Below are 26,250 nucleotides of genomic sequence, written 5' to 3'. Positions count from 1 at the left end.
GTATGATTGTGCAAAACATACTGCATGAATTGCTCTTCTATTTCCATTTCTATTCATTAATCTGTTCAAAAAGACGATGTGGACACCTGGGGATGACACAAAGACACTCGCAGTATCTTAGCACCAAAATATTGTCCGGTACGACACTGGAACCGATATATATCGACGATCCCCTAATGCAAAGTGCTGTTTATGTCACATTTTTTTCATTATCATGCTGAAAGTTTGAGTTCAGAAAGCTGGTCACGTGCTCTATTAAACGCTGTGAATGAAAGTGAACGAAGTGTGTTGAGTGGCTGATTTGCTGTCATACATGAATTTTAAATGACAGAAATACCAATTTGGCTGTAGAAATTCGACATGTGATGGACCTGCTCACTGTGGCGCCGCTGGACTCTAGCCTGTCCTCTTTACTCCAGCTGAGTGTTAATGGCTGACAGATGTGCAGCCACCAGCGGGAGAGCCAATCACAGCGGAAGAGCTTGGACAAAAGACAAATAAAGCCAATATCGTAAGACCGGGGGTTACTGCTGCTGACTGTGTGGGTTTATCTGACTATTGCCCAAGACCGCAAATGTTTAATATCCTCCATTGTGTCATAATAAAGACGCTGCATGTTTGACTTTATAACAGCAACAGGTCAAACAAAGTGCTTTCCAATGAAAAACAGTGACGGGTGATGTTTATAAAAGTCTTGTGGCATGCGCATTAGTGTTTCAAACTCAAACTTAGAGCAAAATCTGTAATTCACGTTCATCACAATTCATGTACTTCATATCTTTACATTGCCTTTAAGAAGTACTTACAATCATCGGCTCGTCCTCACACCGTTGCACTACAATTGACAATTAAAGGAACCTGACGATGTACTTTGGACTGGTTATGGCACAATCGTTGAACACATTTCACTTGGGATGGGCGATATTGACAAAAGTGAATGTCCCGATAATGATAGTCAGACGATATTATGTCAATCCATCAGAAATGTGTTAAAACATGTCTTTAAAAGTATTACCGGTAGCTGAGAATACAATTATCAGAGTGAAAAAATATCCTTTTATAGCCTTATTTGAAGGTTTCTAACCTTCAAATAAGAATAATAATAATAATTATAATAAGAGGTAACATTTCTCCTGCTAAACTGTGTGCCAACAACACGCATGTTTTCGTGCCCGGACCCTCCCACCTCATTTAATTAAGGACTTTTTGCCCTTTGTTTCTTTCCGTCGCTCCGAGTAATCCTCCATCTCGCAATCCTCCATCTCGCCCCTCTCCTCTGTCCCCCTGATGATGGACGGCATAAGGTCTAAGGCAGACGAAGGAGAAGGAGAAGGAGGAGGAGGAGGAGGAGGAAGAGACCAGTAATGGGCAGAACTAAGTTAATAGCCCTCCTGGAAGAGCAACATGCCTGCAAGAGCTGCCTGGAAAATGTAATTAGCTTTAGCCATGGCTGCTCCATCTTCTCTGCCATTCCCAGTGCCTTTCACCTCAGAATATTCAAGAAAATGATGTTTAATTGAGAGCGTTAATATTTACTTGGAGGTTGGTGAGAGTGTGACCTTCTTCAAAGTTCTCCGTGGATAAACAACATTAATAAAACTGTAAGGAAAACACTTTTAAATCTGAAAAGTGGTTTGTTTATGCTGTTTTCAGAAGCATGACTAGGATCATAACATGTCAGCTATGTTTTTTATTGCACTACAAGCTTTGCATATGCAGGAATATTAATTATGGATTGCGGTAAATCATCTTTGCTTGTTGGTGGGTCTCTTCATCCAAGTATGTATCTTCAGAGGGACCTGAAAGTGTCAGAACAGCAAACAAAGAGGGCAAAAGCTATCTTCAGTATCGAGCTTCAACAGATTGGATTACTTAATGGTTTAATTCCCAAAATCTTGTACCGAGAGCTGGGCCATATGGAAAAAAATAAAATAAAAATCTCATAATGATCCATCTCGTTTTTCAATTTGATTTTATTTGGTGGCTTTTAGTCATGATTTCTTGAACATAAACGTCCTCCAAAGTCTGACCTCTGCTCAAAGTCTCCCTGAGCGTTACCATGGAGCTCATCTCGCTGATAACTGATATAATACTTAAAAGAGCTATTATAAAGTTCAAATAAGCTTTGATTTAGAGCGCTTTCTCTCTTTCTCTTTCTGCTTTTTTCCTCTATGGTATAGCATAAAACACATACTTTGAAGAAATACAAAGAAGAAGAAGTTAGACGTACAACTACAGTAGGTGGTGGTAAAGTCACCTTTTCAGTAACAGAAGAAGAAGAAGCTTTCATTTATGTTATTTAGGCCATTTGTGGCAATTATATTTCATTTTCAAAATAATCTGCTGTATTAAATGAGAGACAGGTTGATTGTTATAAAAACACATTTTCTTCTCACAGGAATAATTGCATAGTTTAACATAAAAAAATACTATATTACGGTTCCTTTCTTTTTGCCAATAATTGTGATTAATACTAAAATCAAGACTCTAAAACGTTGCATTGTGACATCCCTAACTGGCATACTGTATATATAAGTGGAGACTCATTACCATAAAATAATTTCCTATTCCTGTGCTGGAGTCATCAATAAAACACAGCTTATTACGTTACATAAGAGCTGCCCCGTGTTTAAATCCAGACGTATGTCGACACCGGCTGTGTTTGCATGGGCTGAAATTGAAGCCGGCGATATCGCACAACACAGCCTCTGGTTCTTGCCCCAGGAGACAGCTGGACGTCCTGCCCACACGATCACCTCTGACAGGCAGACACAGGACGGCAAACGGACCTAACCTGCTCTGAATACACAGGGCTCAGACTCTGGCACTCCGTCATCTTAAATAACGTTGTGTCGCCCGTCGTTCTCGATGGATCGCGGCCGGGGCAGAGACAAGACTCGTCCTACCCGCTGGCAAATGAAATCCGTGTAGACTTTTCTGAATAAGCAATGTTTTAAACAGATTGTTGGAGGCGATGGTGAAGGGAACAGGGAATCGGGGAATCTTAAGACGGTTAATGATTGAATAATGCTCTGGTTGGAGTTGGTCGGTAAGAGGCCTATACATGGGTTGCAGCTGCTTGTTCTACTATATGCAACATTTTGTGGACTTCAAAAGCATTACTATGTTGTTTTAAATTGTTAATCGCTGTGTCAGTGGTGCTAATTTCTCATCATTCTGAAGACCATGGATAGGACGACCAGAAAACATTGTGATTTGCAGTCCGACTCTTCCTTCCGAGCCCTATTTATTATCAATCTGAGAATTTTTCCAACAACAAAAAATGGGATTATTCATATTTTGCACGTTGCTATGTATATTATGTTGCCATTAAAATTCATTAGTAAATAGATAATCAAAAAATGGCTTTATTTGTATAGTGACAAATATAATTATCGTAGTGATCCACCTGAACACATACGCCTGCGTTTAACGTCATTGTACTGAAGAATTATTATTATTGGATAAGGAAATGTGCCTGTTGAATTAATTTACCTCTTATAATACCCGTGTACATCTGTAATATAACATTACAGAGCTAAAGAATCTGATTTAATTTGACATGGAGCCTAATGTTATTATTAAATTGATATTGATACATTGATAATGTCCATATATTTTGTCATAGTTATAATTTAAGGAGTTGTAATTCATTTAGGACTATGTTTAACTTGGTATAATCCTGTTATAGACCATTTTTAAATTGTACATTTCTTGTTTGAGGTTCGCCGTATTGAAATAGAACAGTCTGGTTAAAACTCAAAATGTTCCTTTATTTTAACCAAGTGCCTATTTACGTTTTATATACTGGAAAAACACAACCCATAATGTCAGACACAGGCGGCTGAACATGTTTTATGACGCACATAATGTAGTGGCATCACGCCTCACTAATCTCTTAGCAGGGTGTGCTCTGAATCTGAAAGCGCTTTTACATTAAGCAGAGTCTGATCCATCCATCATACGAGGACTGTACGAGAGTGAAGTTTAGATTATGAATGAGGTGTTTGTTTTATCTGCACAGCTGGAGACCCACAGTCATTACACATTCCAGAGGATAAAACTGATGTTGACTAAAGACTAAGTTGCCCCCAACAGTGTGGCAGATGGAGAGAGGATTTCAACACTTTATATAGAAGAAGAAGAAGAAGAAGAAGAAGAAGAAGAAGAATGTAGAATCAATATCATTAATATATTAATTCAATTTTTAAATATTTAAAGTGTCGATTATACTACATATATACTATAAATATGTGCATGTTGACATGGGAAATGGTTAAACTATATTCATGAGAAGGAATGGTAGTAACTATTTAAATGTACTGTACACTGCGTAACCACCGCCTGCTTGTCTCCATAGAGATGTCAGCATCTTACATGGAATGTTTTACAGCCTGGCAATACATTATCGATCTTATTTATTCAATTAAGTGTTGTCATTCCCCATAAAATATCATTAAAAACAGGCTATCTTACTGTGGGCGGGGTTGACTCTCCACAGACCTGACCTATAACATGTCCTCTCCCTCCACCCAAAAAAGACACAGTGCACCTTCAAGTTAGTTCGGTTTTTAATGAATGGATGCTTTAGTCTGTACAATCCTGAAAGCTGTGTATCATGTACCCTGATTATGGCGGCCACAATATGTTTTAAAGTTATAGAGTAACACAGTACTTCTTAATTTATGCAGATTTGTACATTATTCGTGTCCATGTGTTATGACACCACAGTATTCATCGGTAGCGCCTGTATCTGCCTGATATCCTCGTCTTTGTGGCACACAGGCTCCGCTGCCCGCTGGTTGTTTCTTGTCAGAGGTAAAACATATGCTAATGTCACAGCAGCGGATGACTGTTCACTAACTGTCATCATATCAGCATTAGCCCTTTTTCACTGTTAATGCGATTCATGCCTGGGTGCTCACACTTCCTTTTACCGGATGCACTCACCATGAACCCTGAATGCAACATTGTGAATAAATATAAAACATTTGCTGAACAATTCCCTCTCAAAGTTTAAAGGAGATATATTACGCAAAATCGTGTTGTATTTGGATTGATTACCTGCGTGTTTGAGTAATCCTGTATTGTCTTGCAACTGAGGCTCAGAAAAAATCTTGTTTTAACTTACCCCCTATCCCCGCCCACATCTCTGTACTTAGTTGTGATTATTTGGAAAATGAAGACATGTGTTGGGTTCAAAAATGTCACATAACCATTTTAAAAATCATGTAAATGACAATCTGCTGCTTGTTACAGTGGCGGGGACAGTTTTGAACAGAATTAAATGGAAAAATGACGTAAATGACGATTTACTTATTATACTTCAAAACACTCTCCTTTACAAAGAATAATTGGCAAGTGAAACAAATCTGGGTCAGGGGGATTTGGTTAGACACTTGCTTTGTTCTCTCTCAAGACAAGTACACAGTTATTCGATGTTAGCTAATCCTAACCCATCGGCGGTTATTTAGTGCACGTCCACTTTCCATTAAGTCTTCTGATGGCTGTTACAAACCCAGGCTTTCACATAGGATTTGAAAACACCTGTACGGGGGCCGACTAGGCGAAAAAAACAGTTGCTTCGGCATTCTCTGGACCACTGCTCGGCAGCCAATCAGAGCCAAGCACTCAAATTTCGTCGACCAATCAGCGCTCAGCATGCAAATTTTCACTTGTAAACTGTAAACTATAATGGCGGACTATTATCAAAAGCTTCCCGGCCCGATTTAATGATAATATTCCCTTTTTTTCTAAGATTTATTAATACAATGGGCGTCCCTGCACTCGAAAATGCCCGTCCACATTTTAAAATACCCCGTCCAAAATACGGGAAGACGGGTCTCTATCTAAAAGCCTGTACAAACCTATTCTGAACCTATTCACACATCATATTACAAAAGGGCATTTGTGTGTGTTATCTGTGTCCTTGGCAGTCATAAAGCGCCTCTTTACTTCTTTCATCACAAGCACAGCAGTTACTCAAGTGACAGATCAATATGATATTATTTCAGCCCACGGTTTTGTTTATTGTACGACTGCACATAACATAGACAAAAAATAATGTCTGTAGCTATCTGGCATAAGACAACTAAGATAAGGAAATATGATATTGTATCTCACAGTGGTATTGTCTGACACTTCCCAGGATATAAAGATGGATGTTTTCATATTGCCCATGCTTTGCTTGTTAAGTCAATATCCATTTTCCTGCTTGTAAACACCACGGTAAAAGCCATATTAATAAACGCCATAGGCAAAGACAAGCATCTAACATCCATACACCTACAAACCTATATTGTGTACACCTCCTTTCAGATATGAACGTACATTCACATCAAAATATTGCTGCCAAATGTAAGGGTCTAAAGTGTTTTTATTGCAAGAAAAATGGGCCTTATGTGTGAGCCTCTCCACATATCACCATGCTATACTATGGAACATTTAAGGCATGGTAAAAATGACATCTCCATGGAGACAAGTATGTGGAAGACCTTCACCGTCTTTAAAAGCAGAATTGCCCTTTTCTCCTGCCAATCTCATAAAACCACTTTGATCAGATTCAGAATGACCTTGCATGAATTAGTCTCGCTAATGTTGACTTTTTGGGACAGACGTGTATTTTTAGTCTGGGACGGTCCCTCCAGATGACATTTCCCTGGATTTAACAACGGAAATAGTGAATGTGTCTGGAAAATGTACGGAACTATTTTAAAGCCTGAGGAAGTGTGACAGTTTCAGTGCTGCCTTTATGGCCCGTTACTGTGGGGCACGGGGAATCGCTTGCTGTGTTATGAGCAGATCAGGACATTTATATACACTCAGAGTTTGTGCCCCAGACAAATCACATGTTGTAAGTGGCTATGAAGGGGGAGCAAGGACAAGCAGAATGAAATAACAGGAGGTAAAGTCAGCAGACCGCACATTTGGGATAGCAACATTCAGCCAACTTTGTCACAGAGAATATTTCTGAAGGTTGAACAATTCATGGCTTCAGTATGACAGCATGACTATAAAACAATTTGCTCGTATTTTCAACGTTTCGCTTCTGCCATCCTTCAAATTTTGATGATTGTAAATTTCAAAATCATTTCCCAAAGTGTAGTTTAAGAAGCAGAGTTGCTGTGCAGGATTTGACTGGTTTGGCTCGGCAATTTCCCTGGTTTAGAATGGATTCAGTTCAGGTTTCCAACAATTATATTTGATTATGATCTATAATAGTTAAAATTAGTTTCTTCTAATCTCAAGGAAAATAGCTGTTAAAGGCGCATGAAAATTTAAACTCATGTGAAATAATCTTTCTCCATATGTACACAATATTTCTTGAATCAAAGCATCAAATCAAAGTTTTAACTCATGTAGATGTTACTCTTTTTGTATTTGGTTGGTCGAATACATCACATTTGAGAATGTATGACTTGTAAATGTAAGCAGATGCCCTTACAGATGCTACTTTCTGCATTTATCCATGCTTGGGACTGGCACAATCTCCACGCTGTTTGAATCTCTTGTGTAATTGGGAAAGTGCAACTGTGACACAATCTGTTGCTTGTCATTTATTCTCTGTATAAGCTGCCAAAAGTGTCCCACCTGCTGCGCTACAGTGACAGCATCGTTAGCTAAAATCACATTTTCTGCTCAAAATTGTCCTAATGTTGCTGATGTCGAGATGCGTGGCGCTGTAACCGCCAAGTCAAATTACTCACGCAGGAATCTATGTATCGCCTGGTTATAGAGATGTAGTGGTTCACTGTCATGGGGAAGTGATGCCAAATCTAATATGCCCTATCTATACAAAATTGGCTTTTGTTAATAGTTTCACGCAGTCGCACATAAGCCTGAGGAATATCAGTGAGGCTTAATCAACAAACTCCTATTACTTCACCTAATTTTTTTGCTTCATTAGAGCTAAGTTGTCACGAAAAATCATTCAAATCAGGGAAGAATGAATGCCTGAAACCCAAGAACATACATTTTCATACAACACTTCGTAACACTAAATTTGTGGTTGACATAAAGTTAGTTTCCCATGAGTTTCTTTGCAGTTGACGTTAAAAAAAAAATGTGTATCCTTCTTTTAGGCGTCCAACCATGATCTTGGCCTTGAGTCGTGTGTTAATCTTAATTCTCTTGCAATATTGCTGTAGTTCATCTATTATCCGACTTATTTAACTTCGCCTGTTGCTGTGCGTAGGAACCCTGTGGAACCTGTCCTCCTACGAGCCTCTGAAGATGGTGATCATAAACCACGGCCTGCAGACCATGACAAACGAGGTGATCATCCCTCACTCGGGGTGGGAACACGAGCCCAACGAAGACTCCAAGCCTCGCGACGCAGAGTGGACCACCGTCTTCAAGAACACCTCGGGCTGTCTCAGGTACTCACCGTGTACTCTGTCTTACCAGCTCGCAAAAAGGCTCCACAAAGACCCACTTTTTTATATATATATAAGAGGGCATTTGAAGTATTATTGCAATCACACGATACTCCTTAAAAAGTTAGTGATGAGATCAGTCGATGGTGTTTTTGCTGACCAATATTTTTATGAGTTAGGCTACCCCAAATAAATTGTCTGTTTGCTGTAACCCGAGTCAACATTTTTTAAGTGGCTCGGACGGTAGGCAAATTCTTATTTTTTTTACTTTGAAGGCAAAAAAAAAAGATCAAAATTTTGTCATTTTTTTAGTCGGAGTGACCACCAGGGGTCGGGCTTCAACAGTCAATGGCGGAAAACGTCTCTATCAACCCGATCGGGAGACTAAATCTCACGATTTTTAGATATTTTAATCGACCTTTTGTACGCCGCTATCCTTTATTTTGGTAGCTAAGGCAAGCGGGGGGAACATGCGGAGGACACGGGCGCCGCCATGTTTATTGTGATGACGCTGCTGGGCGTGTTTCAATCCCAGAATGCATTTGCGTAAGTCAAATTTCACACCCTGACAGAGAAACACATGTCCTATGGAGACTTCAGTGGCGCCGACAGAGACAAACTACTTGTCAAAAATAATTAGACCACTCCATATGCGCGTTCTGTTGTATAACAGATGCATGTGGAGGACTGAAAATGAAGACGCACATTTGTTGCGTGGTGTGTTCTCAGTCCTTTGAGATGAAAGACAGGTTTATCAGCATGATAAAAATATTCAACACGGTGGTTCAGGAAAGACCAGTCGGTGAGTCGGCGAAATAATTGAAAAATAAAAGATTTTGACGTTTTTTAAACAAAATGCTGATATTTTTTTTTCAGTCGGCTAGTTTCATAGCGGGTCGGTCGGGTTACGGCAAACAGACATATATTATTTTGCCTAGCCTTACCTACTTATTTTATGGGAGATTTTAAGGGAGTTATATTCACAACAGCAGAACGGATAATGGAGTTATGTTGAGATTTGGGAGTAAATTCTCAGTTTAGTCTGCCTTTTTACTGTTTACTCGTAGTTTTATGTGTCAACATCTTGTAATTGCACGCGCTCCTGTGTTCTCGTGGTCTTTTTATTGCACTTGTGGTACAGATACACCTTTAAACCATAATGATACTTGATAGGTTCAGAGATTTTTCCATGCTGTTTTTAGTTGTCTAATCGATCCACAGAGCATGTCTTTTGTCGACCTAGAACTATTTTATCATATCACATTTCTCTTAATACTTGTAGGTTTTTCTTGTCTTTTGTTTTAGTGTTGGTGCAGTCTTTGTCTAACTTGTAATTAATCTAGATAAGATAAGATATTCCTTTATTGTCCCACATGGGGAAATTTCATTGGTGCAACGCAGGTAGATACAGAGGCAGATACAGAAGAAAAAAAAGATGTCGTGCCAATAGGTTTTCTTGCTTTAAGTGAATTTAACGTGCTTTAACGCTCAATACAGTCATTACTTACTCTTGATTGTCCCTTCCTGTGCTCACCTTAAGTAAAATCATAAAAGGATATATCCAAATTAGACAAGAGAGAGGATCTCATAGCAGAAATTCTTGATACGAGACCAAGGTTGGGACAAAGATTCTTCACATACACAGAGGATTTATCGTTGGACTGATGCTTTTGTTTGTGCACGTGTGTCTCCGGTTGGTATGTTGAGAGCTTGTCCTTACTGGGCCGTCTGCACTATAACTCCTGCCTGAGTAAGACAATCTAAAACTCTCCGCAGCATTCTTCTGTCCTGAGATCCTCTGACCACATTTTAAACACATGGCGTGGACGGGAACAATCATCAAAGCACCACAAGCTTAAAGAATTGATTTTGCAGCATTGTTGAGGAATAAATGTTGGTTCTGTGAGGAAGGATTTAACGCTTTAAAATAAGGTTCTTTAGTAAACTATTTATATTACCAAAACATATGTGTGTTAATAAACAATAAAACTAAATGATTGTAAGAGCATTAATAAACTGCTTATTATACTGTTTGCATTAAACAGATATATGTAAAAGCCTTATAAGTGCATATAACAAACAACTAGTGCCTATTAATGCATTATAACCGTTTTTTAATGCGTTACCAGATTAATTATTTTTTTTATTAGGGGAAAACTTCAGCTCATAAGTGTATTATAAGTGTATTAGGGCTCGACCGATTCAGATTTTTGGGCGGCGATATGATACCAAATATAAAATACAAGCTATTATTTAAATTATTTGAGCATATCCTTAATTATTTATATGTTGTTGTTTATAACATAAACGGAACAACATATCAGTTTTCATATTGTGACCCTACCCTAAATTCACATTTAGGGTAGGGTCACAATATACACATACACACAACACTAATCTTTACCCTCTTTTTGGGAAACTATGACTTTAAAAGTTTTTCAACAAAAAAATATTTCTCCAGCCTTCCTTAAAGTTTTATAATGCAGTGCAGAATTGAGTTGGCAGAGTGCTCCAAGCTGCCGCCAAAGGAAATTGTCCTCTTGATGTTGCTGCCGCGTTTGATTGATCGCTTTAATAACGTTAGTTTGACTTTTGCCGAAGAACAAAGTACAAGTCACGATTTTCAGTTTTTCGACATAATCTGAAATATTCAAGATACAGACGACATTTACAGTCGGGTAAATCGTCCAAAAAAAAAACTGTCAGACCCACCCTGCACCTCTTTGAAACGCTGCCATCACCTGCAGAGGACAGTTCTCTCTATCAGTGGATCCTTGTTATTATCGTGTGAGTATTTTCCCCCTCTCGAGTAGCTCCGCTCCGCTCTGCCAACCCCCATCCCTGCTGTATCTGTCATTTTGGCTGCACTCGCATCGACAGACTGTGGTGTTTCGTGGTGCCCGTGTCTTCTCCCGGAGCCAAGCGCTGTCTAGACCACGTCGGATCCAGGCAAGAAGATGGTGCCGTGCGCTGGGTGACATCCAAAACTAAAAATCTAACAACCAAATCTAGCCCAGACGCCATGTACCAGAATGTATTTCACACTCCATTGCTCGGCATCAGATGGTTCGCTGCGAGTCCTCTCCTCTCCTACAAGTGAGATTTTTACCGAGAGGTGCCCTGACAATACAAGGAAGAATAGTCTCTTTTTAGTGCTTTTTGCTCTGTAGAAAGTCACAGAATGAGCAGAGGTAATATCTCGAGAAGCTTGATAAAAATAGGTACAGTTTCATATACATCTTATGGCTTTACAGAGCTGTCATTGTTTCAACTATTGCAATAATAAGGTCAAAAGTATCAAAACCCAGAACCTAATCCATACTAAAACTAATATTCAAGCTAGGTACTTATTTCTACTGAAAGGATTCACATAAACAGGACAAAGTAGGATCTTTTATGAATAATTTTAGAAATGATTCAAACTAGTGTAAGATCAGCTCACAATAAGTATTCCTGTATGTAGATAGATATATTTAATGCCATACTATGGAACATTCTAGGGAAAATGATTATCATGTAACGGACCCTACACCAGAAAAGTTACATAGTGCAACTTTAAATAAACGATTTTGTTAAAAAATCTGCGTTTTGGTCACTTGTATCAAAAACTGTATCGAGCCTTTTCCTTTCCATTAGACATGGAATTGTTACACTGTAATGCATTAATCACATTATCACTAATCAATATGGATGTTAACAATCGAGTTATTTTTTTTTATTTTTTTTTTCAAAAAAAGTACAAATTCGTAAAACTACATAGTAAAGACAATCTGGGGGTCACGTCTGGGGGGCAGCATTGAGATTGGGTAACGTTTGGATGCTTTTGATACAACGTTTAGATCGAGGGGCTGAATACATTTAAAATGGAGAGGCTGCTCCTGTTTCATAGAAATACGATCGCTAAAACGCTAAAACAAAACATAAAATGTAAGAAATTCTTATGACATGAATTAAACGGTACCAGTCATAATTTAATGTGTTTGTCAGTCCATTATTTATGTAATTAAGTCCTTAATAGCATGTAAATTTCACACATTTGTAGCAAACCATAGATGACCTCTGAACGTTGCCATGGTGACAGGGGGTAAGGTCGTACCATTGCACAACCCCCACCTGGAGATTTATGACGTCTCTGCATGAGTCAAGACTTCCATGCTTTGAACATTGGGGAACAAAGTCCATTCCAGAGGGACACGCCCACAGAATTTTCTCTCCCATAAATAAGAATTCTGTGCCCGATTTTGGACGTGATTAAAACTGCATCATGCTAACTCAAGCAAATGACCTTTTTTGCAACTTTTCACTTCTACAACAAAACTTGGATCCAGGACAATCTCTTCAGACTGTTCTGTGAATCAGTGCGGCTGCCCTTTTTGTCTGAGGAACGCATGAGAGCCGAGGAGAACGCAGATCACTGAACCTGATCCAGTGTTTCTTCAGCCTGACACTGTCCTGCCCGTGCCCTGCCCAGCGTGTGGACCGAGCTGCAGCGTGACCCCTGAGTGAACCAACACGGACACACAGGCTCTCGGACACACACAGGCCCATCTCAGCATCACAGCTTCTGGTTCTGGTCGTATGAATGCATTTCACAGCCTGGCTGATAATATCATCTTAGAATTAACTCTAACACACAACTAGATAGATCTAGAACAGTCTTGTGTCTCCATCGGTTATCGACTCATTTGCATATTCCAAATTCATATTTATCTATTTAATTATTTGGTCAATAAATCTTCATAAACTACCTTTGGTATAGTGTTCATTCATTTCCAGAAAAGGGGTAAATGTCACAGTTATGTTCTCACAAACCATCAGATTAATGAGCAATTTTTTTTTTTTTTTATAAATGAATTAATTTATTATAGAATTTTTAAATGCCTACTCAATGGCTGGTGCCCCAAATTACTCTTAAAATATAACAATTAACTATATACCCACACTTATTCAGTGTGTCATGTTTGAAATCTTAATACAATTCTTTAATCAATATCAACTTTGAATGTCCCCCTCTCTCATAAGTGGGACGACATGAATACCATTACAGTACTTGTACTAGTAAGAATCCCCTACACATTGCTTATCTTGAACACAATAAAACACAGATGTCGTTGGGAAATTTTAATTTAATTTATTTTGTAAAACTAATCCTACCCAAATAAGGTCATAGTTGTAATCATCCAGGTCAAACATTCTTTAAGCCCACTGTCCTCCCTTTATACCTTCTGGTCCTTTCATCTGCCTCCCTTTCTTTCTACCTTGGGGCTAAACCCACAATTGGCAGTCTGCTCTGTCACCTCTGATGCCACTGTAGATATCATCGGCGTCACACACCACAATGCATCCCAGTCGTCCTCTTTTCTCCGATGCTGAGGATAGAAATCAGTCTCCACGGTAACCGTAACCAAGCCCGCTGTTGCCTAGACCGGCGATGTCTGGAGTGTGAAGTGCTGATGCTACGGAGAATCTATTTACTCACACAAACACAGAGGCTGCTTACTCCCCGATAAAAGGCGGGATGGTTTCATTATGGTGCCGCGCTCGATCTTATTTACTGTGTTTACTGAGCTCAACTATAGCCTCGTGTTTGTGAGTCTGGTGTTTTCCAAAGCCGGAGACAAACCCAGAAACAAAACTACAGATGCATTTTGATAATACATCTGCTTTTATTCTATATTCTTGTGTATTATGTTTTTCAAATGCTGTTTTATTTACATACACTATTTGCATCAATATGTTTACAATATCAAGCATTTACTGGATATGAGAGCAAACGTTTTTAAACAACTACATTTTTTTCCATTAATTCATTTCCAGTTTTATTTTAATACTTACTATTTAGATTACAAATGTGCATATATACACTTTTGGGTCTGTAAAAGCAGGCAAATTGTAGAGCATTTATCCTTGTACCTGAAGCGCTCAGGATCATTCAATTTAATCATTGCAACATAAAGTCAATGCATTCGTGGTCTTTGCTTTACAGCTACACTTTCTACTCTAGGGCTGTACGTCTTTAGTCGTTTAGTCCAATTAATCAGTCGATGGTGTCTTGATTGATCACAGTTTTTATTAGTTGACCATTAGAAGGATTTCTTTGCATGACAACAGAGGAGTAGAGTTAAGTGGAGTGACTGGATAATTGCTTTTGCCTTTAGCAGCCGCACCCCCTATTATTGCCCCCCAATTAATCAATATACGGCAGGTCTTTAGTCGACTAAGAATGTCCTAAATCGACTACAGCCGCACTATTCTGATAATTGGCACTCACTTACTTAATCCCCTTCCACTGTAGTGACCTTAACATAACAGTTGCATAGCTCCAAGTGGGGATTTAAACTTTTAATTTTCTTCTTTGTCTCAAACCATCTCTTTCCAAAGTCAAAACATTGCCTTCGAATAACACTAATCCTCTGTTTTAAAGTCTGTCTGGAAGAGATTTGCTGCCGCTCCACAGACAAGGATGAAGGGCGCATTTAATTACAGTTTAAAACATAAAGCAAACACTCAAACAAAGATTAGGGCTCATGCTGACCATTAGGAGAAAGAATCACTGTGGGGTTTTTAAGCAAATTTATTTCTCAAGTCAAGTGTGTCTGGTCCGTTCATTGACTGACTCCTGTTGAGAGCAGAACTGAGCTAATAGAGCTTTATGCACAGGATTAAAGAAACTGTTGAAAATAGTTACAGCAAATGTCATGAAAATGGAAACTTATGCTCACTCCCTTCTCCCAGCTGTCAATATGATAAATGTTTGGTGTTCCACCATGAAGCTGCCAGAGACTAATGCGCTTTTAAACACTGTTTTCTTATGTTGAAGCTAAAACTAAACGGGAAACTGAGCTTGAACTGAAATCAGTGACGATGATGAATTATGTTCTGTAGCTGGATCAATCGCCTCAGAGTGGACAAAAGTGTCAGTTCATGTTGGAGACAATTTCATATGTTGTTGTCCGGATTAGATAATTGAGGGTAAATTCCCACCTACACAATTCAGACTGATTAAAACAAACTAGAGTTTGATCTCCTGAAAAGTCCAGATTTTTTTCAAGTGTGAATATGATCCAGATTGAGACCCACCTGAGGCAGTGGTCAGAACTCTTTCTCCTGTTTATTTATTTATTTTAAAATGTGGGCTTTATAAAACTCATTAGTCACTAGTGAGTGACGAGTGATTAGTGATCTTTGTAGGATTGTCAGGCCCTGTCTCCATGTCCTTGTTGGAGTTTCCTTCATTGCAGGGCTGGATCCATAGGAAGTTTGATTGATTTTGAGTTATTTATATTTACATTTTAAAACACAAATGCCACTTGATGATTAATTGTATTTTGATTTGTTTTCCCCAGAGATTTAAAGTCTCTCACATGTGATTGTTCTTGTGCCTTTGTCTGGGTCAGAATAGCCTCGTCCATCTCCATCAGTCAGTTTGGTCGTGGCCTGTCCCTCCAGCTGCTCTTTTGTCCTCTGTATTGAGCTTCAGCGTCTTCATCTGATAAGGCACACGTCAGACAGCGACAGACCACTAACAATAAAATGCTGCCCGTCGTCTCTGGTCATCTCTAAAAGACACACATTTATCTGACTTCTGTAATGGCCTCCCAATTATTTCTAAAATTGGAGTTCTGTCTAAAATGGCACTGACACAGTAATAATAAAACAGAAAACGCTTCTGAAATTACAGACAGGACAAAGGAAATGTTCACATTATTTGACAATCAAATCACAAATCAAGCTGCAAATCTAAGCCAGATCTATGAATATGTCTGTGTGGAAGGACTTGATACAACAGAACATGGGAAGAGATGTTTTCTTTTTCTTTACAAATAAAAATGAAAATGAAATAGCTGTGTTTTTTATTTAGCCTATAATACTTCAGCCACATAACATTGTAGAAAAAGTGAAAAAGTGAATGACCCTAGAAAGAACAGGAGTTTAACTAGGAAACCATGCAGCCAGAATACAGCTTGCAATAGTTTTTTCATATAGACGCAGGGCTTAGAACTCAACTGCAATCACAAACTATCCGTAGCATACTCACTGACAATATATACAGGAAATTGCACACAAAAAAATCCCCCAAAAAGGAACACCAACCCAAAGACTATTTGACTTTCCTCTGCGCGTCTGACCGACAGATGTAGCGCTCGTAAAGCGAAGACAACTGTTCCTCAAGACTCCTGCAAAGGAAACAGCTGACTGTAAAAGTGCAGTCTGCCTGTTCTGGACGCTGACCTGTCACATAAAAGAGAGACGCCGCTGCTCTTCATCAGTTTACAGTTTTCAGGGAGGAGTAATGTCCCTTTTTCAGACAGCTGAAGATGGATGGGTTTACGGTTCATGGAGCTGTACAGATGGCGGGTGCTGGCTGCCATTGTCTCCACCAAAGATTAGGTTTAATTTGTTGGAAGGCACACCAATATCTCTAATTGCAACACATTGCAACACACAGACAATACAAACAAACATTGTACATTGGTTGTTGTGTACATTTTTATTTTAGAGACAAAAATAAATCAGAAACCAGATCAAGGACATTTTGCTGTTTGTTGAATGATGAAATAGAAAACAAAATATAGTTGCAATAAAAAGTTCACAAACTATATTTGTGGTGGTGTTTCTCTTGTTGAAGTTTACTTCCATAAATTCAATTCAATTACATTTATTTTTGTAACGCCCAAAATTACAACAACGGTTGCCTCTGAGGGCCACAGTGAAAAACGGATTAAGCAATGTCTGTGATGGCGAGGGACGATGTTCTAGAGTCCTTTGTCCTTAGACCCTCCTTCTGACAGGAAAAACTACAAACCTCCTTTGGAAAAAGTAGAAACCTGGAGGAGTTCCAGAGTGAAGGGGGATCTGACTCCTACAGACGGACTTAAAGAGTCACAGCCCTTGTAAACTTGAATTGATTTATTTTTTCCACAAGGGAAAGACCAAAATACTAAATAAATATGTTTTAAAAAAAACAAGGCTTCCTAAGAAAATAAAAGTTAAGGCAGTCAAGGTCCAAAATAAAAGTCCCATTTAGTCCAATGTGTCCCTTTCCAAGTTGAGTCCTTGTAAACTTTTACAATCAACTTCAAATTTTCAATTGAGGATTCTGTTCATCCAGACCAACCATTTCCACATAAACTGCTATCTGAAAAGTAAAATCGCAAAAACAGATAAGGGCCATTTTAAAAAGTCATCGAAACCTTGCAGTTTACTCTTTGTATATTCATGTTTTAAAAAGCCAAACCCATTTTACCACAATCAAAACGTCATTCCATCCCTCCCGGTAAAATCCACTCGATATTATTTTCATTGATAATATCCGTAAAAGATCCATCCATCCATCCATCCATTTTCTACCGCTTGTTCCCTTTCGGGGTCGCGGGTGACTGGAGCCTATCCCAGTGACTTCGGGCCTTAGGAGGGGTACATCCTGGACAGTGGCCAACTTGTCGCAGGGCCAACACGAATATCCGTAAAAGATGGTGACAAAAAAGAAACATACATTTTTTTCCCAATGGAACTCGTTTTCTGTTTTCTAGCATTAGCTGTCAGCACAAAGAAGCCGCCACGGTAACGCGACGGCAGCTGACCCCACTGTTGTAACGCCAGACTGTATTTGACGTGGATCCACCGAGAGGCCTAGTGCAGCCCCTGGTGTAAACTCCCACAGACGTGAAAACCAGCTGTCCACCTGCCGTCCCGTCTGCCGCGTGAAACCGGGCAGGTGCGCGCTCAAAATGCTACATCTCAAATTTATGTGACAGCCACGACCTAAAGCGGCAGAGGCAATCGTCTGCTGTTAGCCACATATGGTGAAGTAGCCGTAAAGATGATCTAAAAGTATGCGCGGGCAATGAAACTGATAGTGCAGCAAGACATCGGCAAAAGCAATGTATAAAAGCTAATAAAAGAGCTGTGGAACAACCTGGATAAGCTGCTGGGCCACTGATCGTAAATACATCCATCTCATTATCATACTTTAGCTCGGTTTAGCACTATTTAGCATCTATTCTACGAGATATAACGACACAATCCTGAGCTCAATAGAGGTTACGCAACTGATATAAAGCCAAATTTTGTCCTTGGAGCTGCTGTCTTGATCAAATTTACTTTCAGTTTCCATTCGTCAAGTTTTATCTCCGTTGCCGCATTGATAGTGAAGAGCAGGGGGAGATAAATGACACTTTCCCCACCCCACAACAATGAATTGCCTCTAAACAGACTCATAAATACCTCATATAAAAGAGAGAAGGGTAATCAGATCAGCTCTTTCTATACAGTATCGGTTGCCTCAAAAGATGGACTGTTAAATACAAAAATGTTATTGTGCAATGTAAGAAAGTGTCGATCATGTACTTTTATTGTTATGGCAGTAGAGAGAGACATGTACTCTGACTCCGTACTGCTTCACCACAAGGCCGCTGCTCCGTCCCGGGACTAAGGGTTGGAGCTAATGGGATTATGTGGGTTTGAAGTCCTCATAAATGAAGTCCCCGGTGTGGAGAGGGTGGTGCCCCGGCTCGCCCATAACCCTCTATAAAGCCGTGCCTTTTGCAGTCAGTCAGAGACGTGCTAAAGCTGCTGCTGCTGCTGCTGCTGCTGCTGCTGCTGCTGCTGCTGCTGCTGCTGCTGCTGCTGCTGCTGCTCTTCCACTGTATTCAGAGCTGATGTAACCGAGAAGGCATTTCCCATTGCAGCAACGCAACAATGACATGTATATTGATTTTGTTCTGAAAACCCCAGCATGCCAAGCTTTCTGTTCGGATTACGTTATCATTTTGCATCAGGCTGGGGAATATATGGGTCACAACTCACAAGGCATATTAAAATTTCAAGTTTTTATTATTTATATACGGTACAGATAAGTAAAATGTTACGTTTATGTGAAATGTAGATGTACTTGTTATGTATGAATTTAATCAGTTTAACAACAACAATGTCATTTTTTTGCCTTTCTAGGTGATACAAAATGTAACGTTTGTAGCACAGGATGAGTTTTTGTGTTACACGATGAGTTTTACAGACTTTTTGTAGTATGTGATGAGTTTTGAAGAGTTTTTGTAGCACGTGATGAGTTTTGAAGAGTTTTTGTAGCACGCGATGAGTTTTGAAGAGTTTTTGTAGCACGTGATGAGTTTTGTAGGGAAACTATTTGAGATGCGAACTTTTTGCATACATATTCTACTTGTTGATAATAATAACTTGACATCATCAATCATCCAGAAGCTTAAATGAAGATATTCTGTAACAATTGCAACAATCTTTAAATGTGATATTATTATTATTTGGTTGATGTATGTATCTTGGGTGGGAAAAAACAGCTTTGGTTTATCTTTGTGGGGGAAAAGAGTTCTTGTGTTCTTGCGTGCAAAATGTGTAAACAACAGTGATAACGATGCTATGTTTGTTTCATGGAAAGCAGTAACAACTCCATGGAGACAAAAATGGAAAGTTACACAGTGCCCTTTTATGTCAAAACTAGATCGAAAAAAATAGAACATGGTTTCACTGTTGTTACAAACTGGAAGGCTTTTTCTACATAGATCTCCTGTTGTAAGGCCGTTGTAAATATGGAACACCTATTGCATTTGTGTACATTTTGACTGTAATTTTGTTGCAGAAATGTGAGTTCGGATGGAGCTGAGGCTCGACGCCGGCTGAGGGAGTGCGACGGTTTGGTGGACGCTCTTCTCCACGCTCTGCAGTCGGCTGTAGGGAAGAAAGACATGGACAATAAGGTAATATATCTCTTAGATCAGAGGGAGAGGTACCATTGAGGCCAAACCCTTGTAAATAAACCTCTTTTTTGGATTAGTCGGAACTTATCTTTACAGCTAATTTTCCCCAAAACATCTGACAAAAAAAAAAGCAATTAAAGAGACTTCTGCTGTCTGATTTACTCTAATTGTAAGTGGAAAAATCAGACTTCAAATCCTGCCTGGATTTGTTTGGCAAATATAAAGAGGAGTAAAGCTGCTGTTGGAGCTTCCGACTGACAGACAGCAGAGAGAACATTTGATTTATCTTTCTTGACAATTCCCTTTTCAAAGCTCAAGCCATTATCACTAAAAATGAGATTTAGGAATTTATAAGAATGCTTATGAAAGGCCTATTCAAATGAAGTTTAGGCTTGTATTTGAATTTTATTTGTGGTTTTGAAGTTTAAACTGAAAATAAGAGGATTATAGCTCTACTTTTATATTTCACATTGCCAGGAGCGTGATAGTTTCATCAGATGGTTTACAAAAGGGAATAAATGAAAAAAAAATATGTATAATAATGACAATAATAATAATGATAATAATAACTCAATTAATATATTTTCTCCTTAAGCGTTCTCAATAATAGGTGACTAGAAGTTTTATTTCCCTTCGGATCAAATCAACGTGTCAAATGTCACGTTGTCATGGGACTTCATCGCACAGATCCCCAGGTTCATTTGAAGTTTGAAAGTTTCCTTTGCCATCACTTCAGCGTTCAGTCAAAATGTACAAGAAAAGTCATATCCGTACTCAGAAAACCGTGTATGTATTTCTTGACTTGTGCTTTTCTTTAGTCCGTGGAGAACTGCGTGTGCATCATGAGAAACCTGTCGTACCACGTGCACAAAGAAATCCCAGGAGCCGAAAAGTTCCTCGACCCCAATGGACTGCAGCCGCCGGGGTCGGCCGGGCCTCAGAGGAAGAAGAAGGACGACGCAGGCTGCTTCGGAGGCAAGAAAGCCAAAGGTGAGGAAGAGACCGCAGAGATTTGTACTGAAGGCAGTATTCGAGAAACCTTTCCTTATACCAATAATACTTTAGATATTTGGCTTGAGTGTACCTGTTTACTTCTAAAACAAGAGAAATGTGTGGACTGAAATCAAAAGCCAATTAAAGCATCTGAAGAAGAGGATGACATTTTAATTAAACAAGCAGAACACCGGGGAAAAAATAAATATAACAGGTGTTCTGGGTACAAATTATTTTGTCTCAAAGGATTTTCACAATCTCCACCATCTTGATGAAGAATAGTTTTGATAAGACAAATAATACAGTAAAAAGCTGCAATTTAGAGGCAGTTATTTGTTCTTTCCCCCCCCCCAATGACTCGAAACAGATTGTAGCGCACAGTTTTTCCACCGCACACTTATTCCACATTTATTGTCCATCATTTAAACTAATATATCGTTTTCTTTTGAACCCTATTGAGTGCGCCACCGTTTATCTTTATCCTTCCTATTCTTGTGTGCCTTCGCCTCTTCGGCAGTTAGCGCGAAACAACATTGTTATCTCCCCTGTTAAGTCTTTTACAACAACCACAATAATGCCCGCCATTAATCAGTCAGCCAACGAGGTGCGACCCCGCGACGAGCCACCTTTCAACCTCTAACCGCCCACTGGAGAATTGCTATCGCTTCGGTGGGTCGGGACACCCTCTGAAGTATACATGTATACAAACAGAGAAGCCAATTACCCAGATACATGTGTGCTCGCGCTTTGACTAATGAGAAGTGTTCGGCCGCTTTTAAGCCTCCAGGCGTTTGTGAAAGAGGAAGAATAAAGGACACGGTTAAGGAAATCTGTCAGCCGCACGCGCCCGTCATTTGTTGCGCCGGGTTCGGGTCGTATTCAGCTATTCAGGTACTGCACATAGGCCGTGGACATTTTTGTAGAAAACATGAACAAAAAAAGATGCGGAACTTAGCAACGTCAAGGCACTGGAAGCGGTGAAGATAAAGTGGCGAGAATAAAACTATAGGCTCTTGCAAATTGTCTGATCCAGGGGTAAATCCTTAATTCCTTGATTCATAGTGAGAAACAGATGTACTAATTGTAACTCTCGTAATGTAAGTAACTAACACTTAAAATATTGCATCTGCTTCGTCCAATGTAAATGCTGTGTCCTTAAATAAATAAATAAAAATACAAAATAATGATAAATTCATCATTAAAGCGCATTATTTTTCCACCTATCTCAAACTCTACCACCTATACTTAAGTCGTAAATATGCTCCAAATATTTGTAATGCTAATAAATGCTTACCTGGCCCTCAATTAATGTATATATTCATACATATTTTATTCATATTCTCTGTATTTTTGTATTTTCTGGTTCAAAAAATCCCTTAAATCCCTTTGAAAATCATCTTGCGGGCTGCTAATAGCTGTCCTCTCCTCTTCCCCTGAAGCGTCCCCCCCTTAATCTCTTTGCTTTATTATTCTCTTTAACTGACACTATCGGCGTCTCTATTCTGTTGAGACAAAGCCAGCCTCCTTTTGCGAGCAGCCTTCACACGGACTGCGCTGCACCGCCTTGACATGTGCACACAGTTTTTCACCTTAACTCTCTCTTCTCTCTCCCCGCTTTGTGTTTTATGGCATTGCTGCTGCCTCCTTGGCTAACTATAGAGGAATGGTTTAATCAAGGTGAGTGTGCTTTTTAGACTATACCTCCTTCACCCCTAGTTCACCTCTCTCTTCGACTTCTCTCCCTGCTCTTGGCTGTAGAAGAAAGAAAGAAAAACTTGGCTAGAAATATGACAGTTTTACGCCTCGTATGTGTAACTTTGTGCTCTACAGTCCCATTTAGATGACTCGTCGCTGAATAAGTGAAACGTTTCAAGACATTTTCAGTAGTATGGAAATAAAGTTGCAGTTATGAAGAAATATGACATAATGTTTTAAAGTTAAGTTCTGTGTTCAACTATTCAAACTACCAGATATGTCAAGGCCTATCCTGCAGAACAAGGCCTGGAATAGCATTGAAGAGGAGATTTACAATTAATAAAATAAAGGTATTTTATTAAAAATTATTTAAAATGTTAGTGTTACCATTATTGTGAGAAAAAACATCCATATTTAAGAATTAGAGACTATTTCTAGTATTACTATTTCTAGTATTACTATTGCTATGCTATTTCTCAAGGTTGTGACCAACTTTATAACATTTTACTTTCTGAATGACAAAAAAAAAGTAAATGTGACAAAAAACGTAAGATTTTTTGGTGTCTTCATGTATTTTAACTAAACATTGACTTAAAACCACTCAATTTGCAATTATAATTATTTCTTAGTTACTTACGATTATATTATGACCTGAATAATCACGATTACCAATTCACCGACTAATCTTGGCATCCCTATTCTCAATTTAACAATATTTTCACTTGCAGAAATGATGATAGCAAAGATAGGCTTAGAATAATAGACTTGCAAGCTAGAGAAGTTAAAACTGTGTCTCACTTATATACGGTTAAAACTTACAATTGTACATTTTGTGATTAACATTGTTCACAATCGGTTTAAAACAGGGACACTGTAACTTGGTTTGTTTCCTAGCATCGTCTTATCCTGCCCAGAATTGTCCCTTCTTGGCCTTTCCGTCTGTCTGTCTTGTCTGTCCGCCGCCGCTGTCTCTCGGGCATGTCCTCGTGCACGTGAGGAGACTATTACCTGACTGCGCCGTAAAGACTGGACCACCCTCATCTTACTCCACGTCTCCTGTAACTCTGCATTATTCAGAGCGTCTTGCCCTCTCTCCGGAAATGCTTCTCTTCTTATCAAACTGTGCTGCCATGTTTGTCAGTCTGAAACGCATCTGTCCATTGCGCGCGTGACGGCGTGTGCGATTTGATTCCTGTGCAACTGCAAAACATGTATCGCATCCGTCGCTTTTTGCTCAGTGAGTGCGTGCACCGTTCATCCGCACAGACGTCATCGCCGTTGCTGTCTGTCAAGGCCGATATCTTTGTCATTTTACGCGCCACTACCTAAGATTGTATCGGAAATATTTGTTTTGTTTACTTTAATTTGTGCGGGTGGTGGTTTAAGCTCGATTTGAGATGAGAAGTTAAGAAAATGTGATTCAATTGTGTGTTTTGTAGTTGATTAGTGCGGTTAATTGCGATATGTTTGGAAGCTAACTTTTTTTTTTTTTCCCTTGCTGTTTCCTCTACGCAGGCAGAAAAAATGGTGAGAACGACAAAAACTATGACACGTTGGATCTGCCCAAGCGCACCGAGCCGTCCAGAGGTAGGCTGAGTGGTACGAGAAGCCGTTTCTATAGGCACCGTTCTCGATTGTGTTAATACTGTGGAGGCATAAAAGAAAGCTGCGGCGCATATTTCTCGTATGTGTGGAAACGTGTGCGTCGGTAGCTGCAGCTTTACTTTGAAAGGGCTCTTGAATATCTTTTAATCGTGTTTTTGTGCAAGGATTTTTTCTAAATTCAGTCGCAGAAGTATTTGAAATGTTTTGTTTGTTTTTCCGTTGGATTTGTGTTCTGACTTGTTTGCAAAGTCTGGATTTGGATGTACCCCAATAATAAAATCACTTAGTCCAATCTTTTACAGAGTTTAAAGTGCCTCTGATAGATTGAACGACTCATTGAAATAAAATGCAGTTAAGATAAATATATATTAGAATTTTGTGAAAAATTATAACAATTTTCTCACAGAATAGCACATTTTTTAGGTTTATAATTTTACGAAATTACCCAACAAACACTGGGAAATGTCAAAAATGTTTGTATCTGACAAATACAAATATATGAGAGCGACTTTATTTTGTTGAATTATTGTTTAGAGAGTCAAAAAAAGTTGTTTCTTTGTGTAAATTCTGCATAAACTTTGACTGGAGTGAGTGTCCCTAGTGTGATGTCACTTCCTGTCATTTTCTACAGATTTTTCAACGTTTTCTCCACAAATACCCCCTTAATTGGTGTAAAACTATAATTTATATGAACAGGTATAAATACACGAAATAAAGTCAAAATTAGAAAACTGTAAAAACCTGTCATATGCACTTTAATAGAGCTAACCTGTACGACGTTGTGGTTGTTGTTGTTGTTGTTGTTGTTGTTGTTGTTGTTGTTGTTAGCCTTCTAAAAAGCTAAAAATACAAAGAAATTCACAAAAATGGGGATGTTGTCATGTGGACTGCCGACAGTAAAGTAAAGTTTATTCAATGAGCTCAAATGTTTAAGATAAATTGACATATGAGTTGATTTTAGTCGTCAGGTGTGGATGTCGGGCACTTTTGATCCAAGTTCCCGAGTGCTTTTTTCTGACTTGTGCAAGTGTTCGTGTCTAGTTTTCAGTTCCAATTCAGTTATATACAGTTTGCACAGTTTCACGAGGAAGTTGTAACATTGATCAATACACTGTTTTTATTAGTCGTGTATCTGCACAGTAGAATTAACTTACAGCACAAGCACCGTCCATTTGTTTTAATGGTTATTATTGGTAACACTAACATTAATAATGCTGTATTTCTTGTGAGTGGCTGAGTTTGTTTGATGCTCTTTTGTGCTCTGCGATGATCCAGAAAAAGTTCAAGAAGAAAACATTTTATTGACAAAATACTGGTTTATGTTGGCCCAGAACATCTCATAATGTTTGAACTTTTATTCTGCAACTCTTAGTCATTTGCAGGATAAACAACCACATAACCATGGTGAAATATGTCAACCGTGTACCAGGGATGTATGTACAATATTGAATTTTAGTGTTATGATTATTGTGAGATGGAACACCACGATGAATGAAACGATGAAATGGTTATTCACGATTATTGACACACAACAAAAGAAACGCAAAATCCTTAATTTTCTTTTATTCTTATACATTACAGTTCCAATATCTGTGACCAGCTTTATGAAATCTGACTTTCTGAATGCAAAAGTAAAGTTACTGCGATATAAACAGCCACACAAAGCGCTACGTGTATTTTTTTGAACTGAAATGACTTAATTTAGCTTTTAAAATAGCATTATGATTATTAGATCGTAGTTCATCAGAATAATCTTGACATCCCTATTTATTACTAAGGACATACTCATTTAGTCCCTACACTTATCAGCTATCAACAGATTCATAATGTCAATGTTTCTGTCAATAACG

The 26,250-nt window shown here is 38.9% G+C and overlaps 1 protein-coding gene across 11 annotated transcripts in view; it reads left to right on the top strand.

Annotated features, from left to right (window-relative positions):
• Window positions 1-26,250, top strand: part of arvcfb (ARVCF delta catenin family member b) — a 243,346-nt gene that overhangs the window by 179,392 nt on the left and 37,704 nt on the right. For 7 of the 11 annotated variants that reach the window (XM_072433079.1, XM_072433073.1, XM_072433071.1 and 4 more), the window contains 5 exons: window positions 8,195-8,378; window positions 19,990-20,107; window positions 20,926-21,097; window positions 22,760-22,777; window positions 24,311-24,394. In XM_072433079.1, the coding sequence (XP_072289180.1) occupies window positions 8,195-8,378; window positions 19,990-20,107; window positions 20,926-21,097; window positions 22,760-22,777; window positions 24,311-24,394 (576 nt within the window). The remainder of the gene's footprint in view (window positions 1-8,194; window positions 8,379-19,989; window positions 20,108-20,925; window positions 21,098-22,759; window positions 22,778-24,310; window positions 24,395-26,250) is intronic. The other 4 variants (XM_072433080.1, XM_072433072.1, XM_072433076.1 and 1 more) reach the window with 2 other exon arrangements.

Source organism: Eucyclogobius newberryi, unplaced genomic scaffold (genome assembly GCF_026437365.1).
Source record: "Eucyclogobius newberryi isolate DKJ021-1_F unplaced genomic scaffold, fEucNew1.0.hap1 SCAF_6, whole genome shotgun sequence".
Classification (NCBI taxonomy): Eukaryota; Metazoa; Chordata; class Actinopteri; order Gobiiformes; family Gobiidae; genus Eucyclogobius; species Eucyclogobius newberryi.
This window is presented reverse-complemented; position numbering and strand designations above follow the sequence as displayed.